Here is a 21,690-nt window from a genome sequence, read left to right on the forward strand (position 1 = left end):
ATGGTCTTGCCTACACACGATCACCCCAAAGTCCGACGGATTCGTACGTGATGACGTACGACCGGACTAAAATAAGGAAGTTGATAGCCAGTAGCCAATAGCTGCCCTAGCTTCGGTTTTAGTCCGTCGGACTAGCGTACAGACGAGCAGAATTTTCGACCGGACTCGAGTCCGTCAGAAAGATTTGAAACATGTTTTATTTCTAGGTCCTTCAGACTTTTGGGGAAAAAAAGTCCGCTGGAGCCCACACACACGATCGAATTGTCCAACGGGGTCCGGTCGGCCGGACCAAGTCTGCCGGAAAGTCCGCTCGTATGTACGCGGCATTAGTCCCCTACATACAAACCTTCGAGTTGTGAACTTTCAAAGAAGCGAACATGTGTTTGCACAGTTTTTTTTCATTCAACTCAGCAGGCTGAATAAAAAAACCGGACAGATCACAGTACCAACACAAGCAATGTTGGTGCAGCGATCTCCCCAGCTGTGCTATTGTGTTCTGACAGGTGGACTGCCGGAACCAGAACCCACTGATCAGTGCTTGCAGCCTTTGTAAGTACTGATCTTTTTTGGACTTGCTAGAAAGTTGGACATATGAATGAGCTCCCAGAACAGAACTCATTCATAAGTAAGGGACTTGCTGTAATTAACAGACCAAAGGGGAGCAAATAATATACGTTCATAGGGTTTACATACACTTTAGGGTCAAGGTATTCCACACGCTAGGGAAAAGGAATTTTAGCAAACAGAAAGCTTGTGAGCCCCAAGTCTTTTTATATTTGTCTCACAGCTGATAGAACTTTTGTTTCTCTACCAATTTTGATTTTTAAAAACTCAACCAAACCATTGCTGGGCCACAAACAGGAGTTTTTGATTTAGCATCTCATATTAACTAAATGGAGGGGGGACTGGATGTATTCTGGGGGGGGGGGGGGGTGAGTAATAATTGAGATGGTTTACACCAGGGCCATTTGGGAATAATTCAGACATGAGATTGTTATACAATTTAGTGAAAACAAGTTGGTAACTGCCATCTGATATCTGTGGGTATTTTATGTGTCGGATACTATATAATATGCAGTGCTGTAATGTGCCCTATCTTATAAAACAATGCCCTATCTTATAAAAAAAAATTCTAGAGACTTGTAGCACCACACATACTTTTTATATCAGTGAACTTCAATAGCACAATCTTTAACTTGGAGTGTGTAACATTCCAGACTTCCAGAGATGGCAAACCACTTGACATTCTGTGTTTTTAGTGTAGGAAAGTAATATGTAAGATGGAATTGTATTCATTTTCTGTTTACTATTCCATGAATCTCCCATGAGGAATAGATGTATTGGCAATGTTGGGCAGATGATCACTTTACCCACTATTCCTAAAGTGCACATGTGCATTGTCAATGGCATTGTCAATACAGGGCAAAGCAACAGATTTAATTTAACTCAGCCCAACAACATATAATTACCTTCTCTTCACTCCACCAAAGCACTATTCAGCTGCCAGAAACACAGGAAAGTGCTTTGTAAGCTATGAGGTGCTGTATTTATAGCTTACACGGCACGGGTCTATGGAGCCCCATGACATTGGTTGGCCCAGAGCTGGCAGATAAAGTTAGCATTGTGTTCTTCCATATCTAGAAATACTGGGTATTTCCTTGAGCTTGTGGCTGTGAATGGAGAGAAAGAAAAGTAGGTATATTCATGAGCGTATTAGGGATTAGGTTTGCTAAGCTGGCCTCCAACTTATATTTAGATCTGAAATTAAATAGCTTGATTTATGATCAACCTATATTTGGATAGTGCAATTGCAGAGAACAGGTAATCTAACCATGTATGGTAAATTGAGAATCACAACCAAGGATGTTGAGGGAGACATGTGACAATTAAGGAGATATATCACTTCATGCATTATTTCCTATCTTGATTGTTCACCATAAGACAAACAGCACTGTGAAAAGCAACACATTTTCATTTTAAGCAGGCCTGAAGGTGTTCAGAGACATTACACTGCAATTTCCTAAGTTAGCCAAACATTTATTGTCTATGAAGCATTGGCGTCACCACCAAACAAGGCTCATTAGGGTAAATAGGAATTGAACAGGTTGGAACACCTTTTCTGATGTCTTTTGCTGTACCCCAGTAAGCCAACATGTGATCCTTCCCCTTTCCTCCATACTCCTAAATAAAGAAGACTATTTTTCTGTGTTAACATTTAACCTTTTATAGACTAACTATTGTTGCTAGTACTGCTCTGCTATAAAAATCCTAGTTTGGCCACAGCAGGGAAATAAACCATTCATGTGACTTAAAGCGGAGTTCCGCCAAAAAAAAAAAAAATTAAAAGTCAGCAGCTACAAATACTGCAGCTGCTGACTTTTAAAATAAGGACACTTACCTATCCATGGTGCCCGCGATGTCCTCACCGGATCCCGGGTGAAGGCGCCGGCGTCTTCAGTAAGGGAATCAGGAAGTGGAGCCTTACGGCTTCACAGCCTGGTTCCCTACTGCACATGCAATGACTGGTCCCTGCTGTCTTCTGGGACCTGTCTGTCTTCCAGAAGACAGCGGGAGGGATGGAGGAGGGGCCGGATATGGCGTAGATCGCTACGGATTCTGCAGTGATCTTTTGCCGGAAGTGGGAGCAAATACCTGTATTAGACAGGTATCTGCCCCCCCCCACCCCCCCGAAAGGTGCCAAATGAGACACCGGAGGGGGGGGGGGGAACCGGATAAGCGGAAGTTCAATTTTTGGGTGGAACTCCGCTTTAACAGTAATTAAATGTTACAACGATGTTGCTAGTTACTAGTGAAATGACTAGCTCCATCTTTCAAATGGCATCAGTGGCAGATACATTTTAGTTATAACCAGCGGCTATAGCCTTCAGCGCTGATCGAGCGGGGAAAATCTGACAAAGCGGTTGTACAGAATTCAGTCAGATCAATTCTGTACAACTTACCTGCCCATACATGGATCGAAATTCAGCTGGTCCCTGCTGAACCAGCCAAATTTTGATCCATGTATGCCAGCTTTATTGAGTGAGTCTCTGGGAAGACCTTGGTAACAAATCCCCTCTTAAACATACTCTCCTCGCATTGCTTTCTAATGCAATAGACATTACAGGTCAATCGATTGCTCTATGTCTTTAAATCATTAGTGCTAATTAGTGTTGTGTAAGATAAATGGTATTGAGTCTCATCTCCATTTGACAAAGTGAATAGTCGAGCCACAGGGAAGAAAAGGCACACTCCTGCTCTAATGTCATTCATTTACATGAGTATGGAAGCTTCAAAGCATGGAAGTGCCTGGGAGACAACACCACGAAGAAAAGAAAAAGATCAAAAAATCGGGATAGACGCTAAGCTTGAGAGACAATAAAAGGCACATTACTTTAATTTCAGTCAAATGGCCTCAAAGCCCTGAAATCTTATCCTGTTTATTCCATTCATTGCCAGAGAAATGACATGTCCATTGTTTTGTATACTACAAGGGTACTTCATGGGTGATCTTTTGGTAATAGGGACACAGCTAAATAAGAAGGGTATGGACTTCAGGTCATATATGTGCTTCAAACCATGCAATCCATGTGACATGGCCACAGCAGTTCCCCCTAGTAAAAAAGAGTGACACTTTACTTGCAACTTCTTTTCAAAGACTCAAATGGTCAACATCCTTTAAAAGCAATGCACTGGATGTTTGCCATGTCATGAGATAAATTAGACTGCCACTGGTGACCGCCTTTTAAAATCCTGCTTACCTAGATGTCTCTGGTCTGATAGACAGCACTGATGGGCACTGATGAGGAGGCACTAATAGGTGGCAATGAGGAAGAGGCACTGATAGGCAGTACTGATGGGCACTGATTGGCACTGATGGGGCTGCACTGATAATCAGGGCACTGATGATCAGTGTCCTGATTATCAGTGTAAATGTGTGCTGTCAGAATTGCCAGTTACTGGATCCCCTCATGCTGTGAAAGCGTGTGGGGTAAAGAATGCAGATAACCGGCAAGTTTGTTTACATGTGATCAGCTATGATTGGCTCTTTACCGCAATCTGTGATCATCCTAGAGACACATCGATCACAGAATGTACAGGGGGCATGATTCTGGGAGGACATTCAAGGACGCTCTCCCAGAACGAAAGAGCTGTGCTTTAGCCATCTTTCAGCTATAGCGTGGTCATGAAGTGGTTAAACTCAAGCCAAAATTTTTATTTCCTTTGTTTTGGATAGAGTGGGGGAGGCTTAGAACCTCTGCCAGGTTTTTATTGCTGTCTGTGTCCCACTTGGGGAAAGTGAACAGGTGAGGGGAAATCTCCCCAAGTTGGACACAGAAAACAATAAATCTACCCAACTAAAACACATACAGAAAAACATTTTAGATGAGTAGAGAAAGGTTAGAACTTCTGTCACTTTTTTTTATTCCATTTTCACCCCTATTGGGTAGGATTTACTTGGTTGCTGTAGTGGTCATCAACTACTCATCTATGATGGGGAAGAAAGAAAAAAATGCTAATATAAGTAGCTTACTGTATATCTGTAACATTCTTCCCAAAAGCCCCAGATCTTATGGGCCCAGCAGTCCCTGACAAACCTTCATGTACAGTCTCAAACTGTGCATACAATTGAATGACCCCCTCACCACCATCCTAATGGTGGTTCATCCCTTGAAATATTCTAGTTTTTGTTTATGGGGAACATAAAAGGCATTATCAAAGAGAAGAAAAGGCACTGCTCACCAACCCAGTGCATTAGTATGTAGATGAATATGGTTTCAGCCAGTGTCACTCCAGCCACGCTCCCCTAATATGTTTCGCCTTGCTCACCAGTACTTCTGTGACCAAGCCCTGATGAGCAGGGCGAAACGTGTTAGGGGTGGCGTAGCTGGGGTGACACTGGCTAAGGCTATAATCATCTACATACTAATACACTGGGATGGTGAGCGGTGCCTTGTCTTCTCTTTGGTAATGTTCTTACACACTGCACTGACACCAGGTCCCTTCACTGCAACTGGCAACTTTCATTCAATCACAATCTCAATCACTAGGGTAGTCTCTCTTTTTTTCAACTTGCATGCTCTTTGTCAGGATCCCTGTGCAGTTTTTCATTATATTGCACTTCTCTTACTTGTCACCCTAAATAATCCTATCCAAGATGGGCGTATAACAATTTTGCTATATGACCCAATGACTTCAAGTTACTGTATACCCTTGATTCTGTGAACACTATGACTAGTAACTAGCTTAGGTAGAGTATCTCGCTCATCAGCAAACCAACACTTGATTTTATTTTAAAATATGAACAACAGTTTCAATGCAGATCTGGAATTTAAACAGTAAATCCTGAGCATCCAAAGGATCTGTCTTGACCACTGTGGCTTTTTCAGAAATGTATGCAATTGTTTTGTGGGTAATGGAATACCAGGAAATGAAACACTTTAGACAATACATGACAAGCTGATCTAAAATCTGTCCATGATTCTGAATGATAATCATGAACAGCATACAATGTAATATTATATGGAATCCTCTCATATCAGCTCAAGGGTCCCTCTTCCGGATTCATTTTCCAGCCTGAAGTCACTTGTGCAGTTACAGAAATGTACTTGTTAAAAATAGCGTATCTGTATCAGTTACATGTTATCACTCTATTAACTGCAGCCCCAGGTGACATATATACTGTACATAGTTACTGAAACATTTCTCTGAAAGTGAATTTACAGCCTTAAAGGATGTTCTTACTCTTCTGCATATATTATTAGTATGTGCTGCTTTAACACCTTAAATCATAGCTAAACATTTAATGCAGTATATCAGTGCTTAGATGTGACAGTTTAATTGCTTTTCTTTTTAAGGCTTTTTTTTCTTATTTTCTTCACCTGGCCGGATTACAAAGAGAAAATAAAGGAAAATAAAAATACAGCCACCACATTTAAAGTGGTTCTAAAGGGTTAAAGTGGAGTTCCAGTCTCCTGTGAAAAAATTAAGAGCCAGCAGCTAAAAAAACTGTAGCTGCTGACTTTTAAAAAATAGTCACTCACCTGTCCCACAATCCAGTGGTGTGCTCACCCCAGTCGGTCTCACCCGCTATCTTTGTTCCTAGGCACCTTCACTTTGGGGCACCTGACTGTAACAGCTTGTGGCTTCACAGCTGGGTGCCCACTGTGCATGTGCACGTAGCGCTGCGCATCGTGACTGGTCGATGCAGTCTTCTGGGACCTGTCAGTGTCCCAGAAGACTGGGGGGAGGGAGGAGAACTTCTGTTTCCGACTGCCTAGGCGGAACGAAAGTGGGAGTGAGTACCTGTCAAAATCAGGTACCTTTAAGGTTTTTTACCTTCATGCATTCTATGCATGAAGGTGAAAAACCTTCTGTGTGCAGCAGCCCTTCCTAATACTTACTTGAGCCCCATCACAATCCAGCTATGTGCACGAGAGCCTCGACCTTCTGGGGGCTCTCCCTCCTTATTGGCTGAGACAGCAGCGGGAGCCATTGTCTCCCCCTGCTGTCAATCACAGCCAGTGAACAAATGAGACGGGGGGGGGGTGAGCTGAGCCATGGCTCTGTGTGTGAATAGACACGCAGAGCAGTGGCTCATGAGCGAGTCTGCCTACTTGGGTGCCCTCAGAGCAGGCTGCTTGATCTGGGGGCACTTGGCAGGTTGGAGGGGCCAGAAGCGCCGGCAGGGGACCTGAGAAGAGGACAATCGGGGCTACTCTGTGCAAAAGCACTACACAGAGCAGGTAAGTATGACATGTTTATTTTTTTTAATTGCCTTTAATACTGCTTTAAGGATTGGTAAACTGCAAAATATTTATTTTTGTGGGATTTATTACTGCTTCAAGTTTCCTGCACAGAGCCCTGACCTAAACCCTACCAAACACCTTTGGAATTATTTGGAATGCCAGTTGCAAACCAGGTCTTCTCATTAAACATCAGTAACCTGACTTCACAAAATGCCCTTTTGGCTGAATCAACTTCCCACAAAGATTGTGGAAAGCCTTTCCAAAAGAGTTGCGGATTGCTCTATATTAGTGGCCAAAGTTCTGGAATTCATATACATACAGTCCAATGAGAGCATCAAACAAATGCTCAAGAGTCCAACGTTTCTATTAATAAATTGGCTAAGAAAAAATCCAATGCATTTTGGGGGCCAAATAAACTCCTCCTTCATCAGGGCTTAGGAATTCAGGAATGCATAAATGGACTCAGGTAAGCAGATACCATAGATCTGTACTGTATTAAATGGAACAGTTTCAGAAGGGCGGATTAAGCCCGTGTTAATGAGCAGCAAAGAAGAGTTTTTTTCAGTTGGATGTCCAACAAGCTCATGTTGTCAGGCACATGATGGTCAGATGTGCGCAAAATTTTCGAGTTTCCATCCAACTGAACATAACTATTTTAAAAAAAAAAAACAGTGGTGGAAGTTGCAGCAGTCTCTGGTTTATGAAGATGCATTGGGACTAAACAGACACTCTTCTACAGTAATGATGTGCACAAAGGGCCCCTACAAATATCAGAATTCCCCAACAAAAGAATGTATGAAGACTCCCAGTCCACCTGCAAAAGTTTAATGTTATACACAATGTATTTATGACAATAATCCTTTGATGATGTCATCTCGAAGCTTCCCTTGGAAAATAGTCAGTATGCAACACTGTGCTATAATGTATTATACATTGTATACATGTCTCTGTGTACCCTCATGTTCACAATCCTATATACCAAACTATCCTTCTTAGGACTTTTTTACTGTTTTAGAAGAAACTGTGCTTGCTGGCTAGCCTCTTCCAGACTGTTCCAGCTTTTTTTTATCTTTTGTTATTTATTAGGGTCTTTCTTCTTTCATTTAACATTTCTTATTGGAAAGCCCAGCATTATCTACAAGCATAGTATTATGGATGGATCCATAAAGATTGTATACAAATATAAAAAAATAATTATATCAAACTGTTTCTATAACCAACAACCATTTAAGTTATATTTTTAGCATTGCCTTTTCTTCTGTAACAACATTGATTTAGCACTAAACACTTTACTTTTTGCCTTTGTTAGGCCACCTTTTGTAGTGTTATTCTCCTTTACTTTTGCAGTTTTTGGCAAGTGAATTAATATATAGTCGGTCAGTGGAATAATTATTGATCATTCAAACTTTTGTTTTCTACTCAGCTGATAGGAAAAGGGCTTTCCTTGTATAGTGCCTCCTGCTTAACAAAGTATCTGGCCCCCTGTCCCTTAGAAAGAAGAGAAGGTTTCATGTATTAAGCAGCAGCTGTTTCCGGCCTGCTTGACATGCACAGAAGGTAATAATGTTTATTTGATCCCATTGCAGCTTGAATGAACGTGACCACTTGTTGAAGAGACTTGGCAGGAAGACCCCTCCGAGCCTGTTTCGTGCTAATTCTGTCCAGCAAGGTGTATCATGTAAGTATGTGAGCGTAAATAATACAGCTGGCTGCTTCCTGCAGGTGGGGATTTGATTTTAATTAAAGTGTACAGCAACATGTGGAGGTGATATGGGAGGAAGCTTCCAGCTAGGGGACTTCTATATGAGCTGTAGCTCCCAGGCTAAAGGTAAGCTTTGAGAGGGTGACAACTGTCTTGTGTAGTTTGATAAGAGATAAGTAGATTCCTTTTCCACTGTAGGTAGGCAAAGTTGGAAATGTTTAGCTGAGATTTAACTTTAGTTTAATTACTAGTTAAGAGTTTTAAATGGTACCTGTGATACTAATTTGCTGGACAAATCCATGCTGTTACATTCTGACTACAATTTTTAGCCTGCCTGTTCATATGCATGGGCAGGCAGGTGTCAGCGGAGATGTGCCTGCTGACACCCGCCTGCCATCCGATCCGCTCAAGACAGACGTATGGTGATACGGTCAACCATGCATCATTAATGATAACGAGCATAAAACTGACAAAGTGAGTCACAGTGTGCAAGTACATTAGTCAGCTGGGAACTTGAAATAACCATTCTGTTAGAGAGCCGCTGCGCTAAAATGGACCTTATAGGGTAAATGCAAGGTCTGAATAATATATTAAGCCCCTTCACCCATTATAAGTAGCAGCATTAAAGTTAAAGACTATATTTGGGGCTACTCTGCATTCCCGGGGATCTTGCCAGGTGAGGTGCGATGTCACCCTTACCTAGGTGCAATCGATGGAAGCCAGAGGAAAGATAAGTATATTGCATAATGTTTTCCCTATGTTTGTTTTAACTTTAGAGTGGCTGTTAAAGATGGGGGAGGGGCCTTGCATTTTACATGCAAGGTCTACTTTAAAAGGGTACTGTATATATTTCACTTGGGCATTAAGCTAATTTTCAGTTGAAATGTTCCATGTGATTACTGTTTATTTTTGGCTTGCAACATTTGGCACATTTCCTCATGCACCCACTACCAATGCCCCACCTCAAACGTGTCCATATCTGTTTTAGAAGTCTGTTTCAGCTGAGCCATCATACTAGTTTATGCCAAGCCTTGCCCTTTTCAGCTCTTAAAATAAACTAAGGAACAATAGGGAGTTTCCATCACAACCTGCTAGGCATGCTGAGTCCAGTTGGTGAGGAGTAAGGAGGAGCCGAACACCCCCCCACCCCCACCACAGGAAAAAATTTGGGCGAACACCGTTAAAGGCTATGGGACACGAACATGAGAAATCAAAAGTGCTCATTATAAAGGCTTATATGCAAGTTATTGTCATAAAAAGTGTTTGGGACCCGGGGTCTGCCCCAGGGCACATGTAAGGAAAAAAGTAATTTAAAACTGCTCGTGGCTTTAATGAATTGTCGGGTCTCGGCAATATAGATAAAACTCATTGAAAAAAACGGCCCTTGGGTCTGGTATGACCCAACATATAGTTTTGTCCATATTGCCGAGACCCGACAACTCATTACAGCCGCAATCATTTTTAAATTACTTTTTTCCTTTAGAAGTGTCATTTTGCTGTGGTATTGTTCTAAACACGGGAAAACTGTGCCACTTTACAGGCATACTATAGACACCCCCCAGGCACAATATTTAAAGTCGTATTTCCTTAAGTATTATTAAAATCATTGCTCCCGAAATAACGTCCGTTTTTAAAACTTTTTTTTTTTTTGCATTGATACATGTCCCCTGGGGCAGGACCCAGGTCCCCAAACACTTTTTATGGCAATAAATTTCATATAAGCCTTTAGAATGAGCACTTTTGATTTTTCATGTTAATGTCCCATAGACTTTAACGGTGTACCGTGACTTTCGAATTTGCCGCGAACACCGCATAATGTATATGCATAATCCGTGAACAGGCAAACACCCGATGTTCGAGTCGAACTTATGTTCAACTCGAACATCGGGCTCGTCCCTAGTGAGGAGCTATCAATGCCAGAAAACCAGTGGATAGTAAGGCATGCTTGGTCTGGCAGCTTTTCATCACCTGTAAAGTTGAAGATTTCCCAGACCTACCTTAAAGCAGTTGAATCTTTGCAGTAAGCACATGGTTGATGGTATGGTATAAAATGTACACCTTATAGGAAATGACCATTAACAACTTTGTGTAGTATGAAACAGGGCAGATGATACATCACATGGCATTTGTGAAGTTTCTGACACCTCTCCCCGCCCCCTCCCCCCTTTCTCTTTCAGATGGTTTTGCATTTTCTCAAGAAGAAAACGGTGTTGTTTCTCAGTCTCAAATTGTCCGGTCCTATGACACAACAAAACAGAGGAGCGGGATAGAATAACAAAGGCCTCGGCAACTGGTGGCAGCAGATAATAAGCTTTTGGACAATATGTCTACTGTTAACAGTCATTTGACTAAGTTTGGCCACAGCAGCCAAATTCTGGGAAACCTATTTCTGTGGCCTTCGCCAACAAATTCTTAACCTTTTATTTTCATTTCCATCAGCAGGACCTGCATGAGATTACAATAAAACTATGCATTACAGGTCTGTCTGGGAGCTAAGATGTTAATAGATACATATAGCGGGGGCACAGTGTGCCTGCAAATATAAAAAAAGCATTGTTTTCCTTCCTTCTGCTGTATTCTGCTACTGACTGTTGGCGCATTACAGTTGTACTTTGGTTCTCAAATCCTGCATCTGCAATAAGGACTTGTCATCCCTGTAAAGACGTTACAGTCCATTGAGGGATTATGGTAAATGTTTTTTTTACCTTCAGATGACCTTCAAGGGTCAGTCCACCCAGACCTAATTCAAATTCTTACAAACCCTTCCTAAGATCTCAACATCACTCTCGCCAACACTGGTGGCCTTACTCATGCCTATTGCCAGCAATTGCAGCACAGGCTGAATTCATTATTCCTATAGTCCAGCAGGAGGTGAACGACCACAATGCCCAACATAAAACTGGGATGGGCTAAAGCCAGGTTTGGAGGGTAGATATTCTTGGAGGGGCTTCATAGCATATAATAAATTGGTAAGTGATTGTGTTTCTAGTTTGGGAGAGCTAATCACTTAATGAGGAGTTCCAGTCAAAAAAAAAAAAAAAAAAATTAAAAGTCAGCAGCTACAAATACTGCAGCTGCTGACTTTTAATTGGACACTTACCTGTCCCTGGGTCCAGCGATGCGGGGGATCGAAGCCCCGCTCGTCTCCCCCTCCGCGCACCGTGATTGGCCGCTCAGTAACCTGGGACCTGTAATGGGTCCCAGATGATTGACAGGAGGGAGGGAGCAGAGCCGAGCCCTTCCTGTGCCGAGGGGGAAGTAATGTCACCAGCCCAGGCACTGGAAGAGGCAGACTACGAGGGACCCCCTAGCAACAGGCATTTAGAGGTAAGTAAAAAAAAAAATATCCAAATTTTTTTTGTATTTTTTTTTTAGGATTTTTCATGTAGTTTTGTTTTTTTGGGTGGAACCCCACTTTAACAAGCTCTTTACTCTGTTGCTTTTTTCTGTCCTAGTTCCAAACATTTCAAGCTTAGTTTTTTATAGAGTGACAGAGGTGTTTTGTGCCTGAGGATCCACCTTAAGGGCCATATTCACCTTTTAAAAAATATCCCTTTCCCTAGCTCCTTCAGTACATGTGACACCCACCCACAGGTCCATACTTAGCTCCTCCAATGGCTAAAGCTTCTCATGCTGTCTGCAACCTGGCCAATAAAGATCAAGTGCTGTATCTCCCACACCTGCACAGTAGCAACAGTTGCAGACAACACAGGATGCACCAGTACCAGTGGAAATAAGTACAGATCTGTACAGGGGAGTGGAACAGAGGGATTGGAGGTTTTTTTTTTCAAAGGTAAGTCCTTTACAACTGCTCCCTTGACACAGTAGAATCTTAGGAACAGTTGAGCCCAATCTTACAACAGAGCTACAGAAATACAACAGCTCACATTTATACATTTAGACAACACAGAAGGAAACCACAACGGGAATGTAATAGGTTGTGGGTAATAAAACATGCACTGTTACATTTGAAGTAAAGTCCATACTTAAGAAGATCTGATTGCACCTACACGGGGCCATATGGGACAGATGACCCAAAACCAATCTAAGCCAAACCTCCAAAGGAGACTAAATTCAAAAGTAAAAAGGGTGGCAGAAGCGTTCTTTCGGAAAGTGGAAAATCGCTTGAAAGAGAATCCGTCATGGTAAAAAATACAAAACTACTGAGTGTGTAAAGTACAAACACATCAAATTACCTATCTATACAGTTCATGCACCAACCACCTGAACCATCCTGTTACATCTGAATGCTAGGCTGTTCTAACAGACAAAACTCTGACATTTCCTAGTAGTGCCAGAGATTGTTGCTAACCCTTCCCCCTACATATTCCTATTGGCAGATCTCTATGATGGGCTGCCCAAACTGGCCAATAGGAACATGCAGGAGGCATGCAGGGTGCGCAAGAACTGAAAACTATAGAAAAGGTATACAAAAAGGTGCCAGAGTTTTGCCTCTCAGGACTGCCTGACATCAGCCATAACAGGAAGGTTCGGGAGACTGTTCAACTTATACCTGCAGGCTGCAGCAGTTCTGTTTTTCTTCCCATGACAGAGTCTCTTTAAGTTAAAATATCTCTTATGGAGAGCAGATTTCAGCAGAAGTTTTACATCACTTTATGCAGTAGCTATGCCTATATATTTTGTTATACGTAAATACAATACTGAACTTTTGGCTAACTGCATGCCCCAGGGTAGTGCATATGAACATATGCATGTTTTTACTTGCATTAAGTTTATTCCTTTCTTCAAATTAATGGGATCTTATGGGGCTTCTAAACATTGTGGAGTATTGAAACAAGAAATGCACTATATAAGTTATGGAAAAGACCAATGCAAGACTAAGCTCACGGTGGATTCAGATGTTCATCCAGAACTTTTTCTGAGTTTGTAGCTGTTGGAGAGCTGCTGTAAAGGAACCTTTCAAGTGAATAGGGATTGCAACATAAATTTGGACAGATTTTGTAATGCACTTTCATTTTAACACAGCAAAAAATCAAGAGGGACCACAATAGCTTGTTGGTTTTGAGCCAGTTGTCTCAATGCAGTTCTTATGCAATGCGTGGCAAGCAGTAGTTGATGTGCATCATGAACTTTGATGAGCACTTCCTTTTAGAACTTGTGTGTACAAGGGTATTGGAAAAGGATCATGGGTTATCATAGGCGTCCTTATATCTTAGATGCTTCTGTGCATATTTTCCATGTTCCTAATAAAAATTAATGACTCTTGAAGTGTTGCCCTTGAACAGGAGAAGGAAGTGAATGCGATGAAGCATTGAACAAATGCTTGTGAACTTAGCATCTTCAAAATCACAAAAACATATGTGGGGAAAGCCTGAACAGGCAAAGCATCCTGACGAGACTTTAAAAGTTCACGATTGATTCAGTTTGTCTCTCTCCACTCAAAACTGAAATATAAGTTTGGTGTATGCTTTGCCTTTAGTTGGAAACTGAAGTGAGAAATTATTCTCAGGAATATCTGTATTAGTTACCCAGAAGTAATTTTAAATGTGAGTTTCCCATTTTACTTGCTTTCTGTGTCATATTTTGTTCCTGGCACATCACAATCAGGGTAATAGGTTTGGACAACTGCTAAGATGAAATCATGATAAATCACACTGCTGCTCATGATGGAAAAGTGAAGGTGCTCTTTAGGCTTCATGAACACAGCCATACAGTGTACAGCATGCAGAGCCTGCATAATGACACAAGAGTTGCATATGTGCTGAACCTTGATCTTGGGCATTCATGATATACATCAGTTCCTGTGTGGGTGCTTTATGGAAACCCTGGTGCACGGCAGCGTACAGCCACCTCTTCTAATGCATCTCAGTGTGGGTCAGTGTGTATGCAGGTTCTGCATTGCTGTACGACTGGGTGCATGAAGTCTTACAGTAAAAGTTGAAGTCCAAACTCTACGTTTGTTCCAGTGTCCATTGCTGCTAATTTCTTACATCAGTGCTTTGAAAAGTATATTGTTTTCACTCAGAACGAGTAAACACATTTTCAAGACACTATCATGTAGTCCAGGGGTGCCCAACCTTTTGAAGAGCGAGGGCCACTTAAGCGACTTGGTAACCAGTCGCGGGCCACAATGAGCGGAGGGGGTGGGTGGCAGGTCCATGTCCGCTCTGCATATGCTGGGCGGATATGGACACAGCCCGCCCTACATTATGGGCCTTCTGATCCTTTCTGCCCAGGCGAAAGGGGATGGAACTGGCATCAAAGCGCATCAAACCCGCAGGTAAATAACAGAAGTCTATGGCTCAGTGCACCTATGGATCAGTTTGAAAGCAGCCCAGTAACCACTACAGAAGAGATATGCTCATATATACACTGTGATTTTTAAATATAAACTGACCTTTAATAATAATCTTCCATTCAGGAATCTCCCTTGCTACAGGTATTGCCAGCTGTTGCTGTCACAGGCAGAGTGCAATTGGTATAACGCCGCCTGTGACAGGCAGCGTAGTACAAGACACATCGGCTTATGTGACTCTACTCCCTCCGCAGCCATGCTTCCTCTAGTGCTGGCTCCACTTAGAGCGCTGATGCTCTGGGATGGTGGTTCGGGAACATGCAATCTGGGCTTGCCAACCCGCCATCCCGGAGCAGGAGATCACAAGCCACATCAGAGGGCCAGTGGTTGGGCACCCCTGATGTAGCCTATTCGGGGCACAGTGATAACATTTGTGTAAAAACCCACTGATGCTCCGAATGGACAAAGTGACACTGTCACTTTAAAGCACTTTCAACATGATTTTGTTCGCAAAGATGATAAAACCAATCAAGGCAACCTTCCATTATCTCTGCCATATCAATATGAAATACATAGATTGTTGGTGGTAGGTGGCCTTGATTTGCGTGATCATTTTTGTAGTTGAAAGCTGGATGAAAGTCATTGAACTTGCTGGATAATTGCCCATGGCCTAGATAATTGCCCATGTACAGTCATAGAGCAATACTAATAAGCAGAAAGGACAGTATGTGCAACTAATGTGTAAATATAACTGCCCCATGTACAATATATAATTGCAGACTATAAATAAAACTTTTTTGAAATATTAACACGCAATATTAAGATGATTTATATTAAGTTGATCCCTTTAACGGTGGTTAGTATCTTGGGAGATTATTCAGTTCTTTGCCATAGGATGCTAATATACGAGAGAGACCCGGGTGCTTGTGGATAGTTGCCCCTGTAGTGATGAACTGTTCAGTGACTGCAGGCCTCTTAGGACGTGTGAATTATGGGGTAACCATGACTATAATGAAAGGAGATTTTGCTTTAATATTGCGATTTAGGAAAGCTGAAATGACAAACGACAGTACACAATGATGGAACCACCTATATGTCTCACATTGTCAAGGCTGTTTGGCTATGCTTGGACTTGTAGTTTACCTACTACTGGAAGTCTGTGAATATCTGCTGCACATCACCCCTATTCCCCCTACCTGACTTGGCTTAATGAAATGATCATATTCTGTTACCGGCAGTCTTAAACTTACAACAATGCTAATTGTACATTCTCCTCTGTATTTATGAGACATGGTGTTTATTTATTTATTGACTATATTTTGATTCTTATTGGTTTTGCAAAAATGTATTTAGCACCATGAATAAAAAAATGTTCTTATAGCCTGTCTGTTTGCTGAACTTGTTATGTAATTACGTAATGGAAGGAAAGCCAATTGTGAAAATATTAAGGACAATTGCACATGGGCCCCTTCGCTCATGGAACGCAAATTCTTGCGTATTTCCCCCATCTAGGAAGCTCAGGTGGTGCATATAGCTGCCTACAGACATGACTGTGTACAGCTGTACTCAGGTATATGCTGATGCTTGTGTTAACGTAAGTATAGCATACAGGCGTATGCAATAAAATGTACAGCCATGCAGAGCCAATTAGAGTGTTTCAGCACTTGTACCCTGATGACACTCTGCACAGTGCTCTGGTTTCTGCGAGGCAAAAGTACTTTGGACAGTGTTTAAATACCCAGGACTGCTCGTCTGCTCCACAGGATTCAGCTGGCAACTGTGTTTGATCTGCATTTGACTCAAGAGTGTTTGAAGTGAGAAAACACACTATGATTGTAGTGTACGATTTCATTTTTCACAATGCATTTAGTGTTCTTGTTTTGTTTTTAGGATGTATGAAACACAATGTCAATACTGTTAAAGTGTTACTAAACCCAGGACCCTGCATTCACTATATCTGGTCTCCCTCAGTACACAGAACATGGAAATGCAATAGTTTTAGTAAATATAAACTGCTAAATACCTTTTTTCATCAGCAGTTAGAGCAGTCTTGTGACTTCTATAAGTGTATTGTTAAAGCTTGTAGGAAGAGTATTCATTCTCCCCTGATTGACCTATGAGACTGCAAGACCCCTGACCCTCTGTCTGGACAGTATTGATTGGCCCTGTGCTGATCACATGCACGAAAAAACAACTCTTTTGCTTGTCCCAAAGGGTCTGTACTATCAGGAGATATATTGGGGACTCTGGAAGAAGATGAGGATCAGAGGAGACAGGATAAAACAGCTTTTTTACACAGTGCGGAGGATTAACCCCTTAGGTTTCACAATAAGTATAACAAACATGCTTTACTACATATACAGACTGATTTTAGTGTTGTGGGTTTAGTAACACTTTAAGTTTGATCACATGCTACATGGAAAATAATGTGTCTATAATGTGTCTCAAAAACATTCAGAAAAGCAAGGTGTTGAAAATACATTGGGTTTTATCAGGACTGCTATAGAGTAGTACTGTGAAGAAGTTTTAGGCAGATGTGAAAAAATGCTGTAAAGTAAGAATGCCTTCAAAATTAAATATTTTATTTGTTTATTTTTATAAATTTACAAAATGCAACATGAGCGAACAGAAGAAAAATCTACATCAAATCAATATTTGGTGCAAATATTTTTTGGTTTCAAACCAGCATCTATTCTTAAACATGCACAAAGTCAGGGATTTGGTAGAATTAGAGTCAGGTGGATGAATAACCAATTATACCAAGCAGGGGCTAATGATCGTCCATTTCATTTGTAGGTTGAAACACAGTCATTAAAGTGGTTGTAAAGGCAGAAGTTTTTTTTTTATCTTAATGCATTCTATACATTAAAGGGGTTGTAAAGATAAAAATTTTTTCACCTTAATGCATTCTATGCATTAAGGTGAAAAAACTTTTGACAGTACCGCCGCCCCCAGGCCCCCCGTTTTACTTACCTGACGCCTCGAATCTTCGCTGCTCGTCCTCGTCATCTTCATTGCAGCTCAGCCTGGTCGCTGATTGGCTGCAGTGGATGGATTGAAAGCAGCGCAGCCATTGGCTCGCGCTGCTGTCAATCACATCCGATGACGCGGCGCGCCGGGGGGGGCGGGGCCGAGTGATACAGCGAGCGGCTATAGCCGCCGGCTGTATCACGGGAGCGCGCCCGCAAGCACTCACCACCATGTGAGGGAGCTCGCATTAAGGTGGTAAATGCTTGCGGGGAGGAGCTGAAACAGCTGCCGAGGGACCCCAGAAGACCAGGTTCGGGGCCACTCTGTGCAGAACGAGCTGCACAGTGAAGGTAAGTATGATATGTTTGTTATTTTTAAAAAAAAAATTACCTTTACAACCCCTTTAAGATAAAAAGTCTTCTGTGTGCACCAGCCCCCCCCCCCCCAAACACTTACCTAAGCCCCATCTCTGTCCAGCGATGCCCACGATTATCTTAGCTGTCTGAGATTCTCCCCCCTGATTGACTCCATTGGCTGCCGCTGTTGTCAATCAAAGTCAGCTAGCCAATCAGGGGAGAGAAGGGGCGGGGCCTTGTCATGGACACAGGAAGCCTTGACTCAGCTCGAGTGCCCCCATAGCAAGCCGCTTGCTGTGGGGGCACTGAACAGGAGGGAGGTGCCAGAAGCACAGAAGAGGGACCCGAGAAGAGGAGGATCCTGGCTGCTCTGTGCAAATCCACTGCAACAGAGCAGGTAAATATAACATGTTTGTTATTTTTATAGGGAAAAAAATAGACTTTACAATCACTTTAACTAAACCAGAAACAAATGTGCAGGAGACTTAAACTGGGTGAGAAACAGCCAAACTCTGCTATTAAGATGAGGTTGTGGAAGACAGTTTCAGGTCATAGCTCATGCACCATGGCAAGACGTAGCAGAACAACAAGACACAAGGTAGTTATACTGCATCATCAAGGTCTCTCCCAGAAAAAGATTTCAAAGCAGATTTGGGTTTTAAAGATGTGCTGTTCAAGTTCTTTTGAAGAAACATAAAGAAACAGCCAATGTTGAGGACCGTAGATGCAGTTTTTGGACAAGGAAACTCAAAGCAGCACATGAAAGACACATCATGCTTACTTCCCTTCAACATCATAAGATGTTCAGCAATGCCATCAGCACAGAACTGGCGGAAAACAAGTGGGACCTAGGTACACCCATCTACTGTCCAGAGAAGTCTGGCCAGAAGTTGTCTTCATGAACAAAAGCCATAACTCTGACGGGGGGAAAAGGCTAAGCAACTAAACTATGCACAAAAAACATTGGAACTGGGGTGCAGAAAAATGGCAACAGGTGCTCTGGACTGATGAGTCAAATTTTGAAATGTTTGGCCATAGCAGGAAGCAGTTTGTTCGGTGAAGGGCTGGAGAGAAGTACAATAATGAGCGTCTGCAAGCAACAGTGAAGCATAGTGGAGGTTTCTTGCAAGTTTGGGGCTGCATTTCTGCAAATGGACTTAGAAATTTGTTCGGGATCAATGGTGTCCTCAATGCTGAGAAATACAGGCAGATACTTATCCCTCATTACATACCATCAGGGACGTGTGTGATTGGCCCCAAATGTATTCTGCAGCAGGACAATGACCCCAAACATACAGCCAATGTCATTAAGAACTATCTTCAGTGTAAAGAAGAAGTAGTCTTGGAAGTGATAATTTGGTCCCTACAGAGCTCTGATCTCAACATCGAGTCTGTCTGGCATTACATGAAGAGACAGAAGGATTTGAAGAAGCCTACATCCACCGAAGATCTGTGGTTAGTTCTCCAAGATGTTTGGAACAACCTACCTTCTGAATTTCTTAAACTGTTCAAGTGTACCTAGAAGAATTGATGCTGTTTTGAAGGCAAAGGGTGGGCACACAAAATATTGATTTGATTTGGATTTCTCTTCTGTTCATTAATTTATTTTTTGCTCATTTTGTTACTTAATTAAAATAAACTATTAACACTTCTATTTGTGAAAGCTTTATTAGTTTACAGCATTATTTTCACACCCGTCTAAAACAATTGCACAGTACAGGTTCATGCAACTGTTAGTAGGAGGTATATATGAATCTGTTGCAGAATTGTCGGTGACACAATACTAACATGTACAAAACAATATACTCCCAACGTGGAAGAGGTATCTTTACACTTTCCTTATCACTGATATGGTGGCTTTTCTTTATGAATTTGTCACTGCCATAGCATTGGAATGTACCTTAAAAAATAACTAAACCAAAAAACAAAAATGGAATATTTTGCAGGTCACAGCCTTAGATGTGGTGGCTGCGTTAGTTTTCTTTTTTTTTTTCAAGCTAAGAGCTTTTTCAGCAAAAATATATGATCTTCCCAGAAACGCAGGGTCCTTGCCACTTCCTGTGAGCTTCATCAAACATTATCTTCCTTTGTGTTCTTTGCAGGATTGCTAGATAAAAATAAAGCAAAAGAAACTAGAAAGAAAAACCTAGAAATGCAGCCACCACGCCAAGTACTTGTATTCTGCAATATATTAAGTTTTTGGTTTTGAGCTTAACTTCACTCTAACTGCCTTGGCCGTGTGTGCACTCGTCACTTTTCTTGGGTGCCTGCATCTCAACATTCAATATTCAATGCAATATAAAGAAAAACGGCGCACCTAGTGTGCTAATTTAAATCTTTACATTTTCGTCAGCTCTTGCCATCAAGTTTGGGTAATTACCTCAAAGTGTTCAAATAATTAATAGTTGAGGCGCTAGCTGTGCACTAAGTGATATAGTAACATAAATATGTATATGTGCAAATATGCAATTCCGTGAAACCAATAATAATACAATTGTTTCAAAATATTTCACAATAAGTGTTCCAATTATGTGTAGACCAAGAATACAATTAAAAATATAATAATATAACCCCAAAAAATTAAGATGTAAACTATAATAACAAAAATCTTCTATTCTACTTCTTCCTTTATCACCACATGGGGTTTATATACTAAAGATGGAGAGTGCAAAATCAGGCTCACTTCTGTATAGAAATGATAGTGACATTTGAATCCTTAATTAACAGTGCTCCACTTAAATAACGTGGTCCACCACCTGATGTAAGGGGGGCCACTCACCAGATTGCTTTGGGCCACCAGGACCCTCTCCGCTTAAGATTACTCCTTAATTGATTATAGACTTGGCAACCATTTCTTAAGTTCTTAACCCCAATAGCACCACCAGTATGTATCCCAGAACAAAAGAACCATAACGCTGTGATTGTGCAATAACGTTTATTAAAAAGTAAATAAAGTAAAATGTATATAAAATCCACTCACATTTTGATGTGCTATGCAACAACACGCACTTTGTAAAAGCCTGCTTAATACACAATCCTCACCGCCACTCGTCTTCCTGAGTCGGCGTGCGATCCACCCAAGCCGGACGTGATGTCAGTGGAGGACTTTGAAGTTCTGCCAGTAAACTGAGGCCTCACAGCGTTATTGTTGTTTTGTTATGGGATACATCTGGTGGTGCTATTGGAGTTAAGAACCTAAGAAATGGATTCCAAATCTATAATCAATTAAGGAGTAATCTTAAACTGAGATGGTCCTGGTGGTCCAAAGCAATCTGGTGAGTGCCCCCCCTTACATTAGGTGGTGGAGCACGTTATTCAAGTGGAGCGCTTTTAATTAAGGATTCAAATGTCACTATCAAACACATGGTGATAAAGGAAGAAGTGGAATAGAAGATTTTTGTTGCTCCTTTTTTTTTACATCTTAATTTTTTTGCTCATATTATATTTTTTAATTGCATTCTTGGTCTACACATAATTGGAACACTTATTGTGGAATATTTTGATATAATTGTATTATTATTGGTTGCACAGAATTGCATATTTGCACATAGACATATTTATGTTACTATATCACTTAGTCCAAAGCTAGCGCCTCAACTATTAATTATCTCAACATTCGTGTATCAGGATTTGCAGGAAATTAAAAGAAAATTTGGAAGA

General features: G+C 41.5%; 1 protein-coding gene across 2 annotated transcripts in view; it reads left to right on the plus strand.

Annotated features, from left to right (window-relative positions):
- ATP8A2 (ATPase phospholipid transporting 8A2) overlaps positions 1-16,084 on the plus strand; it is a 1,045,467-nt gene extending 1,029,383 nt beyond the window's left edge. For both annotated transcript variants that reach the window (XM_073613412.1, XM_073613413.1), the window contains exons 36-37: positions 8,333-8,424; positions 10,626-16,084. In XM_073613412.1, the coding sequence (XP_073469513.1) occupies positions 8,333-8,424; positions 10,626-10,723 (190 nt within the window). In that variant the 3' untranslated portion in view covers positions 10,724-16,084. The remainder of the gene's footprint in view (positions 1-8,332; positions 8,425-10,625) is intronic.
- The last annotated feature ends 5,606 nt before the right edge of the window (positions 16,085-21,690 follow it).

Source organism: Aquarana catesbeiana, linkage group LG02 (assembly GCF_042186555.1).
Source record: "Aquarana catesbeiana isolate 2022-GZ linkage group LG02, ASM4218655v1, whole genome shotgun sequence".
NCBI classification, from domain to species: Eukaryota; Metazoa; Chordata; class Amphibia; order Anura; family Ranidae; genus Aquarana; species Aquarana catesbeiana.